General features: G+C 39.5%; 1 protein-coding gene across 6 annotated transcripts in view; it reads right to left on the reverse strand.

Moving 5' to 3' along the window:
* The window catches only part of SEMA6A (semaphorin 6A), a 134,807-nt gene that overhangs the window by 53,864 nt on the left and 63,829 nt on the right, over positions 1-17,114 (reverse strand). For 5 of the 6 annotated variants that reach the window (XM_027652479.1, XM_027652477.1, XM_027652478.1 and 2 more), the window contains 6 exons: positions 13,420-13,557; positions 10,963-11,080; positions 5,904-5,964; positions 4,348-4,410; positions 3,406-3,507; positions 602-692 (listed from right to left, as the gene is read on the reverse strand). In XM_027652479.1, coding sequence (XP_027508280.1) covers positions 602-692; positions 3,406-3,507; positions 4,348-4,410; positions 5,904-5,964; positions 10,963-11,080; positions 13,420-13,519 — 535 coding nt within the window. In that variant the 5' untranslated portion in view covers positions 13,520-13,557. Of the gene's footprint in view, positions 1-601; positions 693-3,405; positions 3,508-4,347; positions 4,411-5,899; positions 5,965-10,962; positions 11,081-13,419; positions 13,558-17,114 lie in introns of those variants that run through there. The other variant, XM_027652480.1, reaches the window with a different exon arrangement.

Here is a 17,114-nt window from a genome sequence, read left to right on the forward strand (position 1 = left end):
CTCTCACTTTTTCTAACTATTTTCTAACTATTGTAGAAGAAATTAGAGCTAATTGCATCTGCTGCATTCAGTATAAATCACCTCTAACCAACACAGTTCTCTCCATTGCCTACAACAGCTGGTAAGACCATACTGAAATGTTTTCAGCTTTAAAATAAAATCAATTTTCATTGCCTTCTAGCTCTAGAAAAGGGCACAACACAGCATTTTCCCTAACTTCTTTTTATTATGAATGTTAACTTAGGCTTAGAGTTGTTAAAGAGAACATCCTGCCCAATCCTCATTAAAGTTCACACAAGCTTTGACTTCCTTTGACTTTTACAGAAGCTGGATGCCACCAGAAATTGTGCCTCATTGGTCATATTATCAAGAATACAGGAAATACCGAAATACTGAATCAGGAAACTGAAGTTTCAGGCAATGTTTATGAGCAAGGAAGGCTTTTTTGCTAGGGATTTCCTCATGCCCGCTATTTTTAGTCATTGTTCTCTCCCCTTGCTACCCTTTAGATTTAGGCATTCTGGACTCAAACAAGAGGCACAGTGTTATGGCAAGCCTGGGTTTCAGGACAGAAAGCAAAAGTTTACCTCCATGAATTTACCTGCAAACAACGCAACGTTGGCATGCTTTGCATCATAAGGGCACCTGGCCATTCCACTGAATTCATCTCCTAGGAACTCCAAGGTATCCATCTGAAAAACCAAAGGGAGCTCCTCAGATAGAGAAACAGAACTTCATACCCAAAATTAGGCTGATGACTGTGTTCTTCTTTTCTGGGCAGGCAGGAAGGTCCTTTCTCTAACTCTGTTCCTGACTATGAAGTAAAAACCTGAGAAAAATCATGCTGTTAAATAAAATCAGTCTGAAGAAAGTGTTGTCCAGTAAGTCAGGCATTCTTTCGGAACTAATCATTCTTATTCGGAACTAATAACTTGTGTTATTATCACTAATAACACAACATATTTTACAAAAGTCTTCAGTCTATATTCTATCTGTACACAAGCTTTGTTTTGAACTGTAGCAGCTATGTGGTCTATGGTTCTGGCAAGGCTTCAAAATTTATCCTCAACAGGGACCTAACAGAGACGCTCTTACACACACAAAAGACTGCAAACCACAGCAGTCAGAAGAAACAACATTAGAACAATTATCTCTATGTGCATTTTCCTCCTCCAGGTTCGGAGATCCTTCTGCTCTAGTCTCAACACTGGTGCTCTCTTCCTTGATTTGCATACTCAGAAAGATGCTCTTCAAGCTTTACTATCAGTTGAGTCTGTCTCATGGAGAAATCCTCTTACCATCAGGCAAGAAATAATCTGTGCAGGAATTGTAAAATCTGAGGCTTATAAGTAACTCTTGGGAAATAAATTCACCCCGGGCCCTGACAACGACACAAATATACAGATTGACTTTATGCTAAGTTCAAGAAGGTTTAATGAGCTAAGGAGTAAATGTACACCTCTTACCTCCTTAAGATTCTTATACTACTGTATTTTTGGAATAAGGACCTTTCTAGCACATTGAGGTAATTTGAGCAGCTCATACTGTGTAAATCACATACAGTACAGATTCACAGAGCATGAAAAGTAACGCACATGGCACCATCAACTGCTTCAATCGACTTCTAGTTTGTATGTTACAGCTTCCACATCCTCCACTGGATGATTTTTCATCATTCATTTTCTGTTTACTCAACAGCTGAAAAGCATTTCATGTGATAGTGAGAGGAAAGGAGTTACAGTCCTGAGCAACTTTTCCTGCACCAAGCTCCACATGCTAGGCTCATCCCCACATCCACTGGCATGGCTGAGGGACAGCCCTGACTTCTGTTTAGCACATGTCTAGTTCTCTCTCTGTATAATGCAGGAATACATGCAGGAAGCCAGGGCAGGTGTTCAAGGGACCTTCTGCAGACTGTCAGAGGGATCACTACCCAGTCCTGTGGCTCAGCAGCAGGTGAGGCAATCTGCAGAGGCTGCGCATCATGGGGAATGAAACACCTGGAGTAAGGGTAAGGAGGGCCATTTATATCCCTCACATCAGGATGGCAAAAAAATCTGTAGCTGTATTCAAAAGACAGCTTTCTCTCAAGGGGACTGGTTGAGATTTGTTAGCCTCATTAATGACATTGAGAGTTAAAAAATTACAATTTGCACTAGGAGTGGGCAAGGAAAGAAGGAAAAAAAGAAACAGCAGTTAACAGAGCGGCTACCTGTACCTCACAGTTACCATGACAAAGGCTTGTATTTTTACTCCTCCACAGACTGAAAGAAAACATTATCCTGAACTTCTCTCCTGTGTTTCCTAGACTGCAGTCATCACAGTAGATAGACAAGGTAAAGCAGCACTGCACAAAAATTGAGGAAGAGTAGCAGTCACAGCGAACACCACTAAGAAAGCAGTTTTCCTGGGTGTTAACATCTTTATTTTGTTTTTTTACAATAACTCTGAACCCAAAAAGTAAACGAGAATTGTGCTATGACTTTGTCAGAAGCAGTATTAACAAAGCTGAATTTTCTTTTTCCAGAAGAAGAATGAGAAATGACCTGTGGGACTTAACAGCGCCTGGAAAAGCAGGGTCTGGCTACCAAGCACCTAAGTAAAATCATTCAGCTACTCCAGAACCATCCACTGTTGGGAGTTATATCAGAATATACTGACGAAAGCCTGAGAAAATAGGAAATATTTCAATAAATGGGTCCTGTTGAAATGCAAGTAACAGGGACACACTATACCAAAGCAATAAATTTGGGTTCAGGGTATTAATGTCAAGTATGCATGGACCAGCGTACTTTTCTTCACTGCTCTAGAAAATGTTTTGGCTTTGCACATCCCCAGCTAGTGCGGAATACATCACTGTCCTGCTGTATTGTTCCCTATGGAGATTTACTGTTCAATCACTTCCACAGCACACAATGCCACAGGGTCTCCACAGCTTCCCTATCTGCTGGGTCCCCAACACTAAACTCAAGTTTTGCTGTCCTCAAGCAATGAGAGAACTCATTTTGGCATTGAGAACAGTATAACAGAGAATTCAAAACATGCTACTCCAGAAGTAACCCCCAGCACTAGTCTATGACTTGATCAGTGACAAGCTGAGGATCTTACTGAGGAGTGACTACATCCCCAAGCAGAGATCTGAAGGACTCTTGCACTTACTGAGGGCAGTGCAAAGTGGCAATGCTCTTGATGGGCAGGAGTTGTAAAGAAGTAGGTAATCAATCTGAGAAATTCTCAGAAATCCAATCAACACTGAACTCGATAGCACTGAAATAAGTCAGGAAAAATGCTTCAGAGTTGAATGGTGCATAGCTGAATGACAACCTCATGCTGCTGCCAGCAGAGTCACAATAAATCCAACCAAAAGACAAGGCATAAATGAAATTCCACAAACAGATCACATACCTTGTAGTTCCTGCAAGAAGGGTTAAATGCATTTGTTCCACAGATAAACAGTGTATCCTCACTTCTTTTTAGAAGAACCTTAATAAAGTTATGACATTCATCCTGAAGAAAAATAATAAAAACTATTTCAACTACTGTATCTTGGGTATCTGTTTGTATTTTTATACCATGATATTTCATTGTCAGGTTTAAAATGAAATTGGCTCGTAGCCACTGAGATTTTCTGACCTTTATTTTGTCTGTGTTTAACTGACAATGAGCAAGTTGCAACTGATTTATATTCTAGTGATTTAAAAATTACAAAGAACTGAAGATGTGACATTCACATTACAGCTCATATTTTCCTATTGTTCACATAGGTGAATTTTTTTTGAAAGATGTTGCTTTACTCAAGACTGAATATGATCTTCTCATCTATGTTGCTGTCAGACAGTAGCATCACCACTACAATGTACTGGCATAAACCATCTGTAACTATAAGGGGAACTAGATGTGCAGAATCAAAGAGTCTGTGTTTAATTATGTTACTACTTGTGTTAGTCACAGGTTGCAGCAAGGTGAAATTGGTGTGAGAAACAGTCCTTCTACAACCATACATTCATGCTTTCTGATGCTTTACACAAACGTCTCAGTAAATTCCTGCAGGGAGATGGACAGCAGCGTTAAAACAATGGTAAGCAAAATCAGTACACTAAGCATTGAGTCCAAAACTCTCAATGCTTTAAGCATTTCAGGATATTACTGTCGCTTCTGTCGTAATATTTTATCACATTCGAAGTGAATTATTTTTGCAAATTAAAGCCTTCAGTAAGTTGATGGAAAAAGCAATTACTGGCAAGAAGTGAATGGCATGATCCATTCCACATCACAGACAGCAGCCTGAGATAATAGTGAAGCATCTAAACTAAAGTAGCAGATGCAGACAAAATGAAAATTGCCTACCTTATGTTTTCCCTTCATTCTGCATGTGTCTACATCAGCTTGTCTAGATTTCCATGTCAATTTCTGCAAGGATCAAGAAAGAAATCAATTAGAACTCAGAGGCATTTTCCATTTGATTTCAGAAGTAAAAGTCCCTTAGGAGGGACTAGCTGTTGAACATATATTTATAGAAAGTTTTCTACACTCTTTCTCCATGATTAATTCACCACAACAATGAAAGATCAGTGATGTGGAGCATCACTTAATTTTGTTTTGCCATCTATTCATTAGATTGGAATCCTATCCCTCTTTTTTTAAGCCTAAATCAACAAAACTTAACAACAGGCAAACTATGAGAAACGTGTACTTTTCTTAAAAGCACTAGATGCTCTGTTCTTTTAAACTTATATTGCTCTGCAAATCAGAATAAACATTTATGGACTATGAAGCTTTAATGGATTCTAAATGAAATATGTATTATGGAAGACAACATTTTAGATCAGCAAAGAAATCAAATTCAGGTAATTCTTATCAGTTCAGTTCAGCTGGCAGGCTCAGAAAGCTCTACCAAGACACTGCTGACTTTATCTGCTAACACTCTCTCTCCAGAATATTTGCAGGTAAATTCCACCCTGGATTTTTTTGCGATGAGTTTCAGGAATGGCCAAACGTGGAAGGTTCATTAATTATAATAAAACTTTGGTTAAAATCATATGGCCTAAGACACTATCACCTTAGACACTATTGCCACAGCAGTTCTAACAGTGTTTCTGATAAGTAAACTGACGCACTGTGTATTCATGAAGGGCTCCAAGATGAAAGAGTAACCATAAACATAAATGTTTATTTCAACTAAAAGCCTGTGCCCTCACTCTTTGATGAGTAATTGGGCATCAGTTAATCTTCAGTATCATTCATAGTTATAATGAAGCACTGTCCTCTTTCTACAGTGGAATTCATCCAGTGCCCAAATTTGTATGAGCTTCTGCTGGACCAAGGCTGTGTTTGGTACACATTACACAATATGACTGCAATGCAAAGGAGCCGAAGGGAGATTATTTTCAGTATGTTCACGTTAATATACAATATGGTAATGCAGAGAAAGCTCTTCTTAGTTTGAATGTAACTTCCCACGGAGATAACATGAATGCATCTATTGATGTTACAATAAGATTTTATTTAGTCAGTATTTCCATGAGTCAAAAAAATTTGTGTGCACGAAAATACATAACTTGCTTTTTATGATGAAAGTTTCAGTATACTTAATTGGGATAGTATAAATGTTATAGAAAGCTGCTGCATACAAATTAATAGATGTTTGACAGATGTTCCATCAGGGACCTCACTGTATTTCAGCACAGATTGCTTAACAGCCCAGCTAAATCACTTATCAGAAATTCGCAGAGGACATGATTGCTCTTCTAGCTTTCCCCAGATATGATTAGCAATGGCATCTTACTTGCTTATTACAGTTTTTACAGCAGCACTGGCAAGTTCTTTGAAACAATGTCATCTTCCTATTTATTTGAAACTTGTCTAGTGTCCTTGGTTTCTGGATGATGATAAAAGCTACTTACTTTGCTAAAATAAATTTCTTCTGTATGTGATGTGTCCATATCAACAGTATAAATATGGTCCCTGTAAACAAAGGCAAACAAATACAAAGTCAAATGTAGCAGTCAGACAGTTCATTTTCTGTAAGAGAGCTATCTATTACAAGATAATCCATAATACACTTTTAAAAAAATCACAGGTCTTACGAGGAAGCACTACTGGCAGCACAGCCTCCTTCTCCCAGAAAAGCACTTTTGCATATAAACTGTTTGCCTTTGCATTAAGGAAAAAAAAAAGAAAAATTATACCAAACTTCAAAGTAAGATTCTTTCCCAAAAGCAATTATTTGAACAAATGAGATTTGGGAAAGTAGATGAGTCTCACATGATTTCTCTTCTATCGGTCCTACAGCAGATGCCATAATCTAGCATGCAGATGTTTTCTGTATCCTGAAATCAGCTGCAATAGCTCTTGGGCAGCCTTTGCCAGATTCCTGTGCTAGCAGTCACTGCATCACATTTAGCCATTCAGGGTTAAAAAGAGGTTAATGCTTCTTTCTTTCTTTTCCTCTTTTTTTTTTTTTCCCTTTTAATTATGTGTCTAACCTCAGCTGTTATAATTTGATTGACAATATAGTAGACAAAAGGCTGACAGCCACAAAACCATTCCCAGAAATCATTCTTATCTTCACACACTGCTGGCCAAACTAAACTGTAAAATACTTTTCTGAAAAAAAGTTCTTTTTTTTTTTCCTCACATTTACTGAGAACCTCTCCCTCTCTAAAATTAACCACCAATCTCTTCTTGGAAACAGGAAATAGACTCAGGTACTCAGGTAAAGAGATATTTTTAAGCATTCTCCTCCGTGTAAGCTGAGAACAAAGACAGCTCTGTATGGAAACCAAAATTTGAAAAAACCCACCAACCCACAATGCTGTAGTAACCAGCACATCAAACTGGGACAAACCATCTCATTTTTCCTTGAAATAACATTGGCTTTTTTCAAAATGCAGAAAGCTGCGCAATTGAAGCACGATCTGCAGCATTTGAGGGGTCTGCTGAAAGCAGGATACAGGCTGTTTCCATTTTAGAAATCCCTGCTCTCAAGGTTAGCTTTGTTTTATTGGGTTTTGGGGAAACAGTACTATTCTCTTAAACAAAGCAAATACAAAATACTGCTGTAAGAGAAATAAGCAAAACTTCTCTCAGGTGGAGAAAGAGGCAGCACTGGTGTGGAGAACTGGTGTTTAAAAATTTGTCTGCTATGGACCTTGAGGCTGTTTGCTTTGTAAGATGCCAAAATTGAAGAGTTGTGGGTTTTCTTCTCCTCCAGACTGTAAAACTAGAGCTATCATTTTCTTCCAATATTGGTTTAATGCTTCAGTTTATTATTTACCTGACTTCAGTGACAGAGCAGTGGTCAGTGTTGGACTAAAATTACCTATTAGCATGATATCTGCTTCACAGATTATGGCACAGTTCTCTCTTTATGTACATTGCTCTCTGTTGCTGTCACTCGTGCTATATAAACAGTGGTGAAAAAAAAAATCTCTTGAATTGTAAATGAGGTGCTGGTGGACCTCTAAAAACCTTCTTCCAGCACAGCTCTTGATTTTAATCATTGGTCTTGCTTTCCAGTAGTTATAATCTTTTCGTTTTCCACAAGACAATTGTAAAATACAGTGATGGTACTCAAAAAGAGTAGAGTTATTTAGTTCCACTCTCAATAAAACAGCTTTCAGAGGACTTATTTCTGGTTCAAGAAACAGTTCAAAGAAAACTCGGATGCTACGTTATGGGATTGAAAGAGGGTTAGCATCAGGAAAATTACATATAATTTTCTCATGCCGAATGTGAAACACAGTTGCTGACAGTGTCAGGAGAGAGTGAAAGAGCTGTCAAATTCTGAGGAGGGCCAGCTAACCACAGACAATGTGGGATTGTTCTTGCCCTCCTTTTCCCACTGCCGCCCAACTCCTTCTATCTACTAGCTGTGGTATGTGTACAGCTTACTGCTAATTAAGTTATTCTAACACAAATTTACTTAATCCTAGAGCTTCCGTTTTTCCCACCTCCAGTGAGCAGAACTGAGTTTTGTTGCCATGGCATAATCTTGTCGAGGAAGGGAATTTAAATAATGCCACCGGCTGTGCTTGACCCTTGGCCACTCAGTGCATCGTCTGGAAACATGTAACTGCAAATGAGGAGGGAGCCATCCCATCCCAGTGCTCCGAGATCTGTTTTGTATATACTCATGAGGGGTGGCAGATAACATGAACAAAAGCTGGCACTGCATGAGACAATGGGAGGAGGAGACACAGTAAACTTAGAAAAGGGGGTGTGGGCATGGGAGTGAGCGAGTGCAAGTGAGATGGTGAGGGAGTACCCTTCCCACGAGAAAAAAGAGAAAACAGAGCTGGTCGTTTTCAGACTGCAAGCCAGATATTCAAATAGTAAGGCTTCCTGGGCTTTGGCTGAGTTATTCTGATTTATATTGGTTGGGTATCTCTGCCCGATAACATGAAATAAAGCCTTTCTGAAATGACACAAAATTTTACTTTGTAATAGCTAATACTGGAGTCACGTATCCCATACAACAAAATAAGCAACTGACAGAAATTTTGCTCTATATCAGTTGCTCATTAATAAAATGTTAGCAATTCTCAAATCTGAGTTAGCCTCCCTGGTGCACAGAAACTGTCTGCAAAAATCAACATTGGATTTTCTAAAACAAGCAAACAAAAAACCCCAACCTAAACACAACAGTCCTAAAATAAATACTCTCAATATTTAATCATTTGTTTTGATTGCTTTTCAGATAATTGAGTACAAATATAAACTTAGCATTGCTATATTTCAATGTCTAAAAAAACCATGAAAGCAACATCTGATATAACAGCCAAGAGATTTATGTTAGCTACAGTTTTCAATGAATCTTGTTACAAAACTCTTTGAGAAATACCTTTGACTGTGTACAGATTTGCTTTCAGTCTCTAATTTACTACTGCCTCTGAAGGAGATGCGGTATTGAATGACAAACTTTGAATCACACTAGATACTGAAGGATGACTAATTTTCTGAAGTTTATTACTTAAAGATAAAAATGACCTTCGAATTTTAACTTGTATTGCATATACTTCTCAGCTCAAGAGGGACGTTATTCAGTTACACACAGATGGGAAAAAGAATACGTCAAAGGGTTTTTGAGTTACCAAAGGAAAAGAACTGTAAGACGATTTTTTACATGCTTGTATAAGCACAAAACAGACAAGGTCTTTATTCTTTTTTGTAGGTCACAAGACCCTAGTAGTATATAAGAACCTCATTGTAGCAAGTTATTTTATACAAATACAAAAAATGCATATTCATATACTAGTACACATGCTGTCCACCAAATATTAGCATTCTTTATATAATTTGTGCATGCAGTGGTTTCATATCCCAAAACTGTTTATCTGGTTTTTCCCATTGTAATGCCAGTTGCTTGGGCACTGCAACACTCTAATTGTGTCAATCTCAGTCTGGGAATAAACTATGAAAACAGCAAAGTAAAATCCACAAAGCAGATTTACCACCATCTCACTGCAAATGATTTTCTAATTTAAAGGGAAACAAATAAGGAGAGCAAAGGGAGCTCAGCCATGAAAAGAAGGAAATCCTGCCACCACCTTTCAAATCTCTTTAGCCCTCTTCCCTGTCACACTCAATAATGACACTAAATGCAGCAAAAATACTATCTCTGAGTTCAGGTAAAGCACAAGGCTTTGCCACTTGGTGCAGGGCTGCCCTCTCCTAGGCTGCCCTATAACCAACACCACCACAGCTCCTGTGGAAGAATACTTGCTCTGTGCCTGGACTTGATGGAATGTTTGGCGTGAGTGAGAACCCTGAGCTCTGCCACCCAGACCCTGTGCAAAGTGGCATATGCAAGAAGCCTGAAGAAACTGCAGTTAGGCCGTGCAGCTGCAATGGCTGAGTAGGGCAACAGTTAGAAGTGTATTCTTCTAGCAGCCAGGGATATGACTGAAAATGTCACTCAGTGACCATACTGGTGTAACACAACTAATTACTTGGTGCTGGGTGGAGATCCACAGGCAGATCTCCCCCCCCTAGATGCATCCGACCACCCAGAAGATGGGGAGTGGCTGCTTGAGAAGAAAGCCAGGCAGCTCCTGGAGGCTGCCAAGGGCTTTGAGGACAGGGCTGGTGGTGAGAGGCTGCCTGTTCAGCAGCTGTTCCCTCTCACCTCCTGGCCATCCCACCCATCGCTTCTCCCATCTGCAGCAACCGCCTTGCTCTCTGAGGCACATGCAGAAGACTAACCACCCTTGCTACTCTGGACCCATCTTGCACTCATTCTGCATCCCTTGTGTAATTCCCACTCTAAAATCCCCTTTGCTAACAACAGGCAGGGAAATGAAGTGTTAATATCTGATCTGTGCCAGGTTGGCAGCTGTATAATGGGTGTAGCTCCACTGAGGCTGATAGTGCCAAGCTGAGCTATGCAAACTGAATGAGTGGTTCTATGTGCAATTTTTATAATAAGACATGTGCTTGTGTCTGCACAGCATAGCTCTCAAAAAAAAATCCAGACACTAAATTCAGTTAACCTTGCACAAGCATGTTTGCCTCTTTTTTTTTGTCTTAAGGCAAAAAATCATGCCTAAACCAGCAAAATTACATTTAATAAGACTTATCAGAAAGTGCATTTGTGCACCAGCAAAATCATTCTCTAACATTATCATTATTGGTGAGCACAAGCAAAATAAAAGGATGAGGACAGACTTGCTCCTCCATGGGAGTAAGAAATTTCTCTGGTATCTTCCCTGCTGCAGGACTTAAGGGGAGGCAGAAGTCTGTAGTCTTGAAACACAGGTGTAGCTCGTCACAAAACTGAACTTTAGCTGACCAACTAACAAGGTTTCCAATCTGTCTTACTAATTACTTGCAAAGTTCTCTCTGAGTGTAATAAAATCCTAAAAATAACATGTCCATCAGAGAAGAACTCAGAACATTCCTCGTCTTCTCCTTCCTCCTCTTTAAAACAGTAAGGGTGAGGCATCAAAGCAGGAGACTACTGACCTAGCAGCAACGTAGAGGGTCCTGTTCATGACCATGACAAGCTGGATGTCCAGCCGGTGCCTCTGTGTGGTGTTCCGCCCTGGTTTGTGACCCACAAACACTGGATACTGTCTTGTATCTGTAGGAAGGAAAAAATGTCAACAGGGTCAAAAGAGGATAACAAACTGAAATGTGCTAACATGGGTTATGGGGCCCCGCTATAGGAGAAATCCGCGGCTTCTGTTCTGTTCTGGAAACACAGCCTGGGGTTGGAAGGCAAGAACATAGGGAGCTGGAGAGTTCTTCAAGGTTACAGCCTCTGTAGCTTCAAGGGAAAAAGTCATCACCTTTGTAGAAGACAAAAACTGTGAATTTTGTTTAAGCATAAAGCTGTTCTGGAGCTCTTGGCACACAGGTAATGCACTCTCTCACAGTTTTTCTTTCACTGCTTGCAGAGCTCAAATGCTTGCTCCTGGCTGCCAAAGTGTGTCTAGCAGGACAAAGCTGTTCCACAGTGGCCCATCAATCACCACAATGACTGGACTGGTAGTGGCTAAAGCAAAAGACTTGGCTCTCCTTGGTTCAGACTGCCAGTTCCCTGGGTTTTCTACAGGACTGGACTGCCATCATACAACAGCTGCAGGGATTTCTGAGAAACAGTGAGAATTCACCACTTGAGTTTTATGAAAGGAAAGTCATCGCTTATTATTTTGGCAACCAGTCTGATACACTAGTTCTTCTGGCAAGTAGAGAACTTGAATACTTGAATACTGACTGGAAGGCCTGTATTGAGCTTATGCTATCAACAAGTCAGCTTTCCCCCTCACTCTATCAGTCAACAAGAGCATTTATGGACTATTCCCATGATATTTTTTCATGAGTATTCGTCATACACAGAGTGTGCCATTACTCCCCAGATGATCGGTGTGTACAACCTATAACAACAGTGGCCACTTTACAGTTAGACTTATATGTATACATCATCATGACATCTACATGCACAAGCCAGGGAGCTAATTAAGTAAATGAAATGACAAAAGAAAGGAGGATAGTCTTGACAAGCATTATCATCAGTGCAGAACTGCTGCGTGTGTTATACAGAGCTGACCACCACCTAGCTATGCCTGAGCCTTTTTCCCATAAACATGTTCTCCCAAAAACCTGCATACGTTTGAGGAAGTCTATTTCTTCAGAAACTCACCCACTGCTTTAGTGTTCTCCGCTATTGTCTTCTAAAAGTATTCCACCTGTTAAGCTTGGTCAAAATATTGATTCACAGCATTGCTTCAGCTAAATACCTGGAAGTGCCATGTGTCAGAAAGCCTGTAATTAAACTGGACAGAAACAGGAACTTCTCTGCAAACCAGATGCTGAGAACTCTTGAAGAAACAAAGTAAAACACCAGGCAGGATTTATGTTCAGAAGCTTAATTCTTCTGAGCACGTCCTACATGCAAAATGCCAAGATTAACTGTCAGGCTGTTTTCTATCCAGTAATGTTTCCTCTGTAACTCGGGGATCTAGCACGAGCAGGGGGCCCATGTGTTCATGTGCACCTCAGCATGCCATGCTGCAGAGAACAAAGTTATCCTACGTTCCATTTCTCCAAAAGGATCAAGGCCGGCTATTTGTATGTTAGCACGAACGATCAGCACCACCCTTCTGGAGTGAGAAAATGTTGGTGCTGAAGACCCCGTGGTCAGTCTAGACACTAGGGGTTTCAGTGGGGCTTGCTTGAAAGCAGTTCTTCCCTGTTCCTCTATCCTAGATGTCTTTTAGCATTTGCAGAACATCAGGTGTGCCCTGGAGTCTTGTCTTTCAGTTGGTGTCACACAAGTTTATGGGTGCAAAGGCCACCCCTGAGCACAGTAAACAAGAACAATCAAGATTCACTTTAAAGTCAAATTCCTGACCAAACTTAGGCCTAAACACAAGCCTGCTCTTGGTTGAGTTGCTACTCCCCAGGATACTTTTAGAGGCCCAGATCCTAAAGACTTTCTTTAAAACATATGAAACCTTGGGAATCAGCTAAGCTAAGCCTGATGTGCAATGTGAAATTCTGTGAAATGCACAGAAAGTTCTCCACCTGTTTAGCCAACAAATCTCTCTCAATATGACTTGCAGCTGTTGGTGTTACCCTGTGTTTTGGAGAGTTTGCGAATCTCTGCTGGTAAGAAAGGAGGGAAATCCTGTGAAGGAGATACTTTGTCTTGATTTGGTTTTTAGCTACATTTCTAGCTTACAAAAAAATGCCTAATGCTCAAGCAGAACTTAATGAAGTAAGTTCAATTATTTGTATTAGATCAACAAACAATAAGACCACGTGAAAGATCATGTTCCTATATTAGTATCTGAGAATTTAAATTGGCTGATCTGGCAGAAATCAAGAAAAACAGCTTTATTCACTGCAACTGTGATAAAATAATGTTGAAGTCCCCTGATCAGTATTAAATGAAGTTCTCTCTCTCCTTATACTTACAGTTGCCATGCGAAATACTGATAGGCTCAGAATCTTCTGGGAAACCAGCCCCAGCAAAGTGTAGCAGTATGAAATATAGCAGCAAGGCTTCTGACCTCATAGTAGTTCAGCTGTGAGGCTTCACTTCTTCACTTCACCCTGTGGAAGACAAACAAGAATTTAAGCACCTTCTGTTGAATCAGTTTTAAAGAGTCAATGAAAAGTAGAGGGAGCTTTTCCTCTCCTCAAGCCTCTCACTGCACTTGAGGATGCATGTTGTGTTTCTAAGAGGAAACAGCCCTACTAGGTCAGTTCTTTAGCCCATGCCCCAGGAGTGCCACATCCTACTCAAGGATAGACTTAAATACCTATGTGTTGCAAAGAATCTGCTACCTCTGCTGCTTATATGCAATAAAGACACTTCATCCCCTGCACTGATCAACAGCTGACAAGAGTTTTCCAAGAAATATTTTAATTCCCCCTTTGGTTTACAAAATTAGATGATGACATGATGACACACACCATAAATAAAAAACCCCACACTACATTATTCTGGTTAAAAGGAGATTAGGGGTTATACTATGGGACTCATTCATACCCTGCAGAGTTGTGAATCAAGTGAAGAAACACTGAGAGAACTTGATGGAGCATGCAGGACATGTCATTGGGTTTTACTATAAAAATAGGTACCCATAAATTTAGGTGCTGCAAAACCAATACCCCAATTTGTGATAAAATAAGGGAGAAAATAACCATCCAAACCCAGCATTTTTTCCCCTGTGTTCCACTGATGCATTCATTCATTCACATTTCATGTACAAAAGTATCCCTAAATCTTGAAGATAAAAGGAACCACCAGGGCCTTTGGATACAGTGAAAGAAAACAGCACATAATATAGTAAATAGTTCATAATTCCAAGGCAAATTTCACAGAGACACTGATCCACAGGGGAAATCAGTGCAAAAGTGGGGTTTTCTTTTCATCCCTTCAACAGTTTCAAACCTTTGATGCTGCCTGCCAAAGATTCCTTTTGAACAAAGCTATTTTACAGTAGTCTGTCAGTCATTCAAGATTTATGGGCAGAAAGTCAAACTTCATAACCTACATAGTCTTTGAAACTTAATTTGGCAAACAAAGTGCTAACTTGCCCTTCTGCAACACTATTTAATATTAGATACCTACGTCTCCTTTCCTGATGCCAAAAAAACCATTAACAAGTCTTGAGTGTTGGATTGTCATTTGTAATTTCACAGATATGGCTGACTCCTCATTTTTTAACCAATTGAAAAATGTCAAAATAATTAATTTGCCTCATCACATATTTGCTTTCAAATAAAATTTCAGTTCCTATAAATAGATTGGAACAGGGGCTCTGTTGCAGGGTGGTAGAGTCCATAAGGACTAATGATTTATTATACCCTGTGTTAGCCTATTATTATTTCAACACACAAATTGGAAATCTGGCTCATTCTCTTATTTCTATTAACAAAGTAACTGAAAGACAGAGTTAGACTGAGACTGGGAAAAAAAATGTAAGGCAATGACTGACATCTTAACTGAACAAAGTGTCAGACGGATGGCAAAGGATAAAAATAGCAAGAATAAATGTGACACAATGCAGACACTGTCTATCTATTATACCTTATAGGAAAATGCATACTAGAAGATAGTACATATAAGCCCCAAGAGAACTATTTCAATCTACCACTGGTTAGGCCAATAGCTGTGTATGATTACTGACACAGCTATGTCTGCCTGGAAACACCTTTCTCTACCTGATTCCTCCATTTATCTCTTTAGTCACCTCTTACATTTTCTCTTGACTGCTAGCTCTCTGGGGTAGGAACTGTTTCTTTCTGTTTGTTGTCATTTGGGGCCCTTAGGAATGCCCAAAGTAGAAATAAGCAACAGAAGTAAATAGCACGCTTGGAAACACAGTTCCCCTCTAGAAGTGTTAATTAAAAGTAAGATATACACATTAAAGGGGCTTATTCCTTTAACTCTATGTAATGTTTCAAAATGTCACTTTGCTGCTCAAAACATTTTGCCCCTATAAGCACACTGCAAAGTGACAAAACAAACTACCTTAATACATAAATAGATTGAAATTCTTTTCTCCTTGAAATTCCTACAATCCAATGCAGAAATCTTTTCTGAAATGCACATGAGGAACAACTGTTTAATGGGAAGAACTTATCAAGCAATCCAATATCTTCCACTTAAACTGTATTCATGTACATTATTAGTCTGCAGGCTGACAATTCAAACTGCTTGGCCCACAATGAGACTGGAGCATAAGAATAGTTGCTTTCTGTTACTCCCTATCAGCACATAATCCACTATATAACAATGTGTATGCTGTGAGGAAAGCATCACAGTACTGCAGACATAACTCTGTCACTCCCCTTTAGAGCTTGAAAAACTTTCCCCATGGGTGAGTCTGCATCATCACTCCCTGCTTCTCATTCAGACATGTGTACTGCTCTATGTAAATATGTATGGGAGACAGCTTCCAGGAAAATGAACAGTGCCCAGCACACTTACTTTGTGATTTCATGTGCACGCTATTGGGCCAGATCTGTTTTCTTTTACCTGGCAAATGAACTGACATAACTTTGTAGGTTTTTAAGCACATGAAATTCTCTGTCATTCTTACGGGGATTTTTCTGGGCAAGAAAAGAGAGAGAAGAGAGAAAAAAACATAATTCTCTGTTGCTCTAGTGCCAACATAATTGTTCCAATTCACACAAAGTACATGCAAAATGTCCACTTTGATCTGTTAATGATTTGAGTAGATGACACATATTTATCAATGCCTGTGCCAATAAATTAACACTGAGGAAGAGGACTCAAGTTGCACCTAAAGGCAGCTTTTCACTCAGAGATAATTATTCAAGCATATTGTTACTTTTGCAGTTCTTACGATGGTGGAACAAGCCATACTGGCTCAGTGGAATTTCAGAAAAGTGCTGATTCGAGAAGGTCACACTTATTTTTGGTACAATTTTCCCTCTGGTTGGGCCCCTGGGAGTGATGTAAATGTTCTCACTTGCAACTGCGCTGCAACTACTTTCTAATCAAAAGTGAACGCAGTGTCTGATGAAGCACGAGCAGTCAGGCAATGATGCAAAGCAAGTACAGGCACTGTCTCCAAATTAAAGTTTTGCAAACATCAGTGGAGAACTCTCCATCTTCCATGGAGAGATGTGAACTGCAGTTCAGTCTGGCCTGCATTAAGCCATACTGGCTGAGAGAGAATTGGCTCTGAGAACTCCAGTTCTCCCTGTTCAAAAAAACCACAAATAAGCTGCTTTTTGCATTCCTACAACCAATGCAAATACAACTTTATACTTTGGTGGTGGTGCTCTGATTCTTCTTTCTGAAGCTGATGGCTTCAAATACTTATATAAGACATCTTGTTGTGGCTACTTCTGTGCTTCCCTCCTTTTTTTCATATTATAGTTAATTATAAATAAACCATATGATCACAATGTATACAGAAATCAAAGGTTTCTCTTTTTGTACACTTCAGCCCAAAGATGAACCACTTCTAAGTAGGATGTTTAGATACTAGTGCAATAAGTTGCCATTACTACTATTTTTACTTATTCAGAGTCTATGTATACATATACATATTCATATCCCTTTATCATCCACATATAAATGCTGGATTTAGGGTCATTTAATTTTGTAAAATTCATGCTGTTGGCATGAA

Source organism: Corapipo altera, unplaced genomic scaffold (assembly GCF_003945725.1).
Source record: "Corapipo altera isolate COAL_440 unplaced genomic scaffold, ASM394572v1 61286, whole genome shotgun sequence".
Classification (NCBI taxonomy): Eukaryota; Metazoa; Chordata; class Aves; order Passeriformes; family Pipridae; genus Corapipo; species Corapipo altera.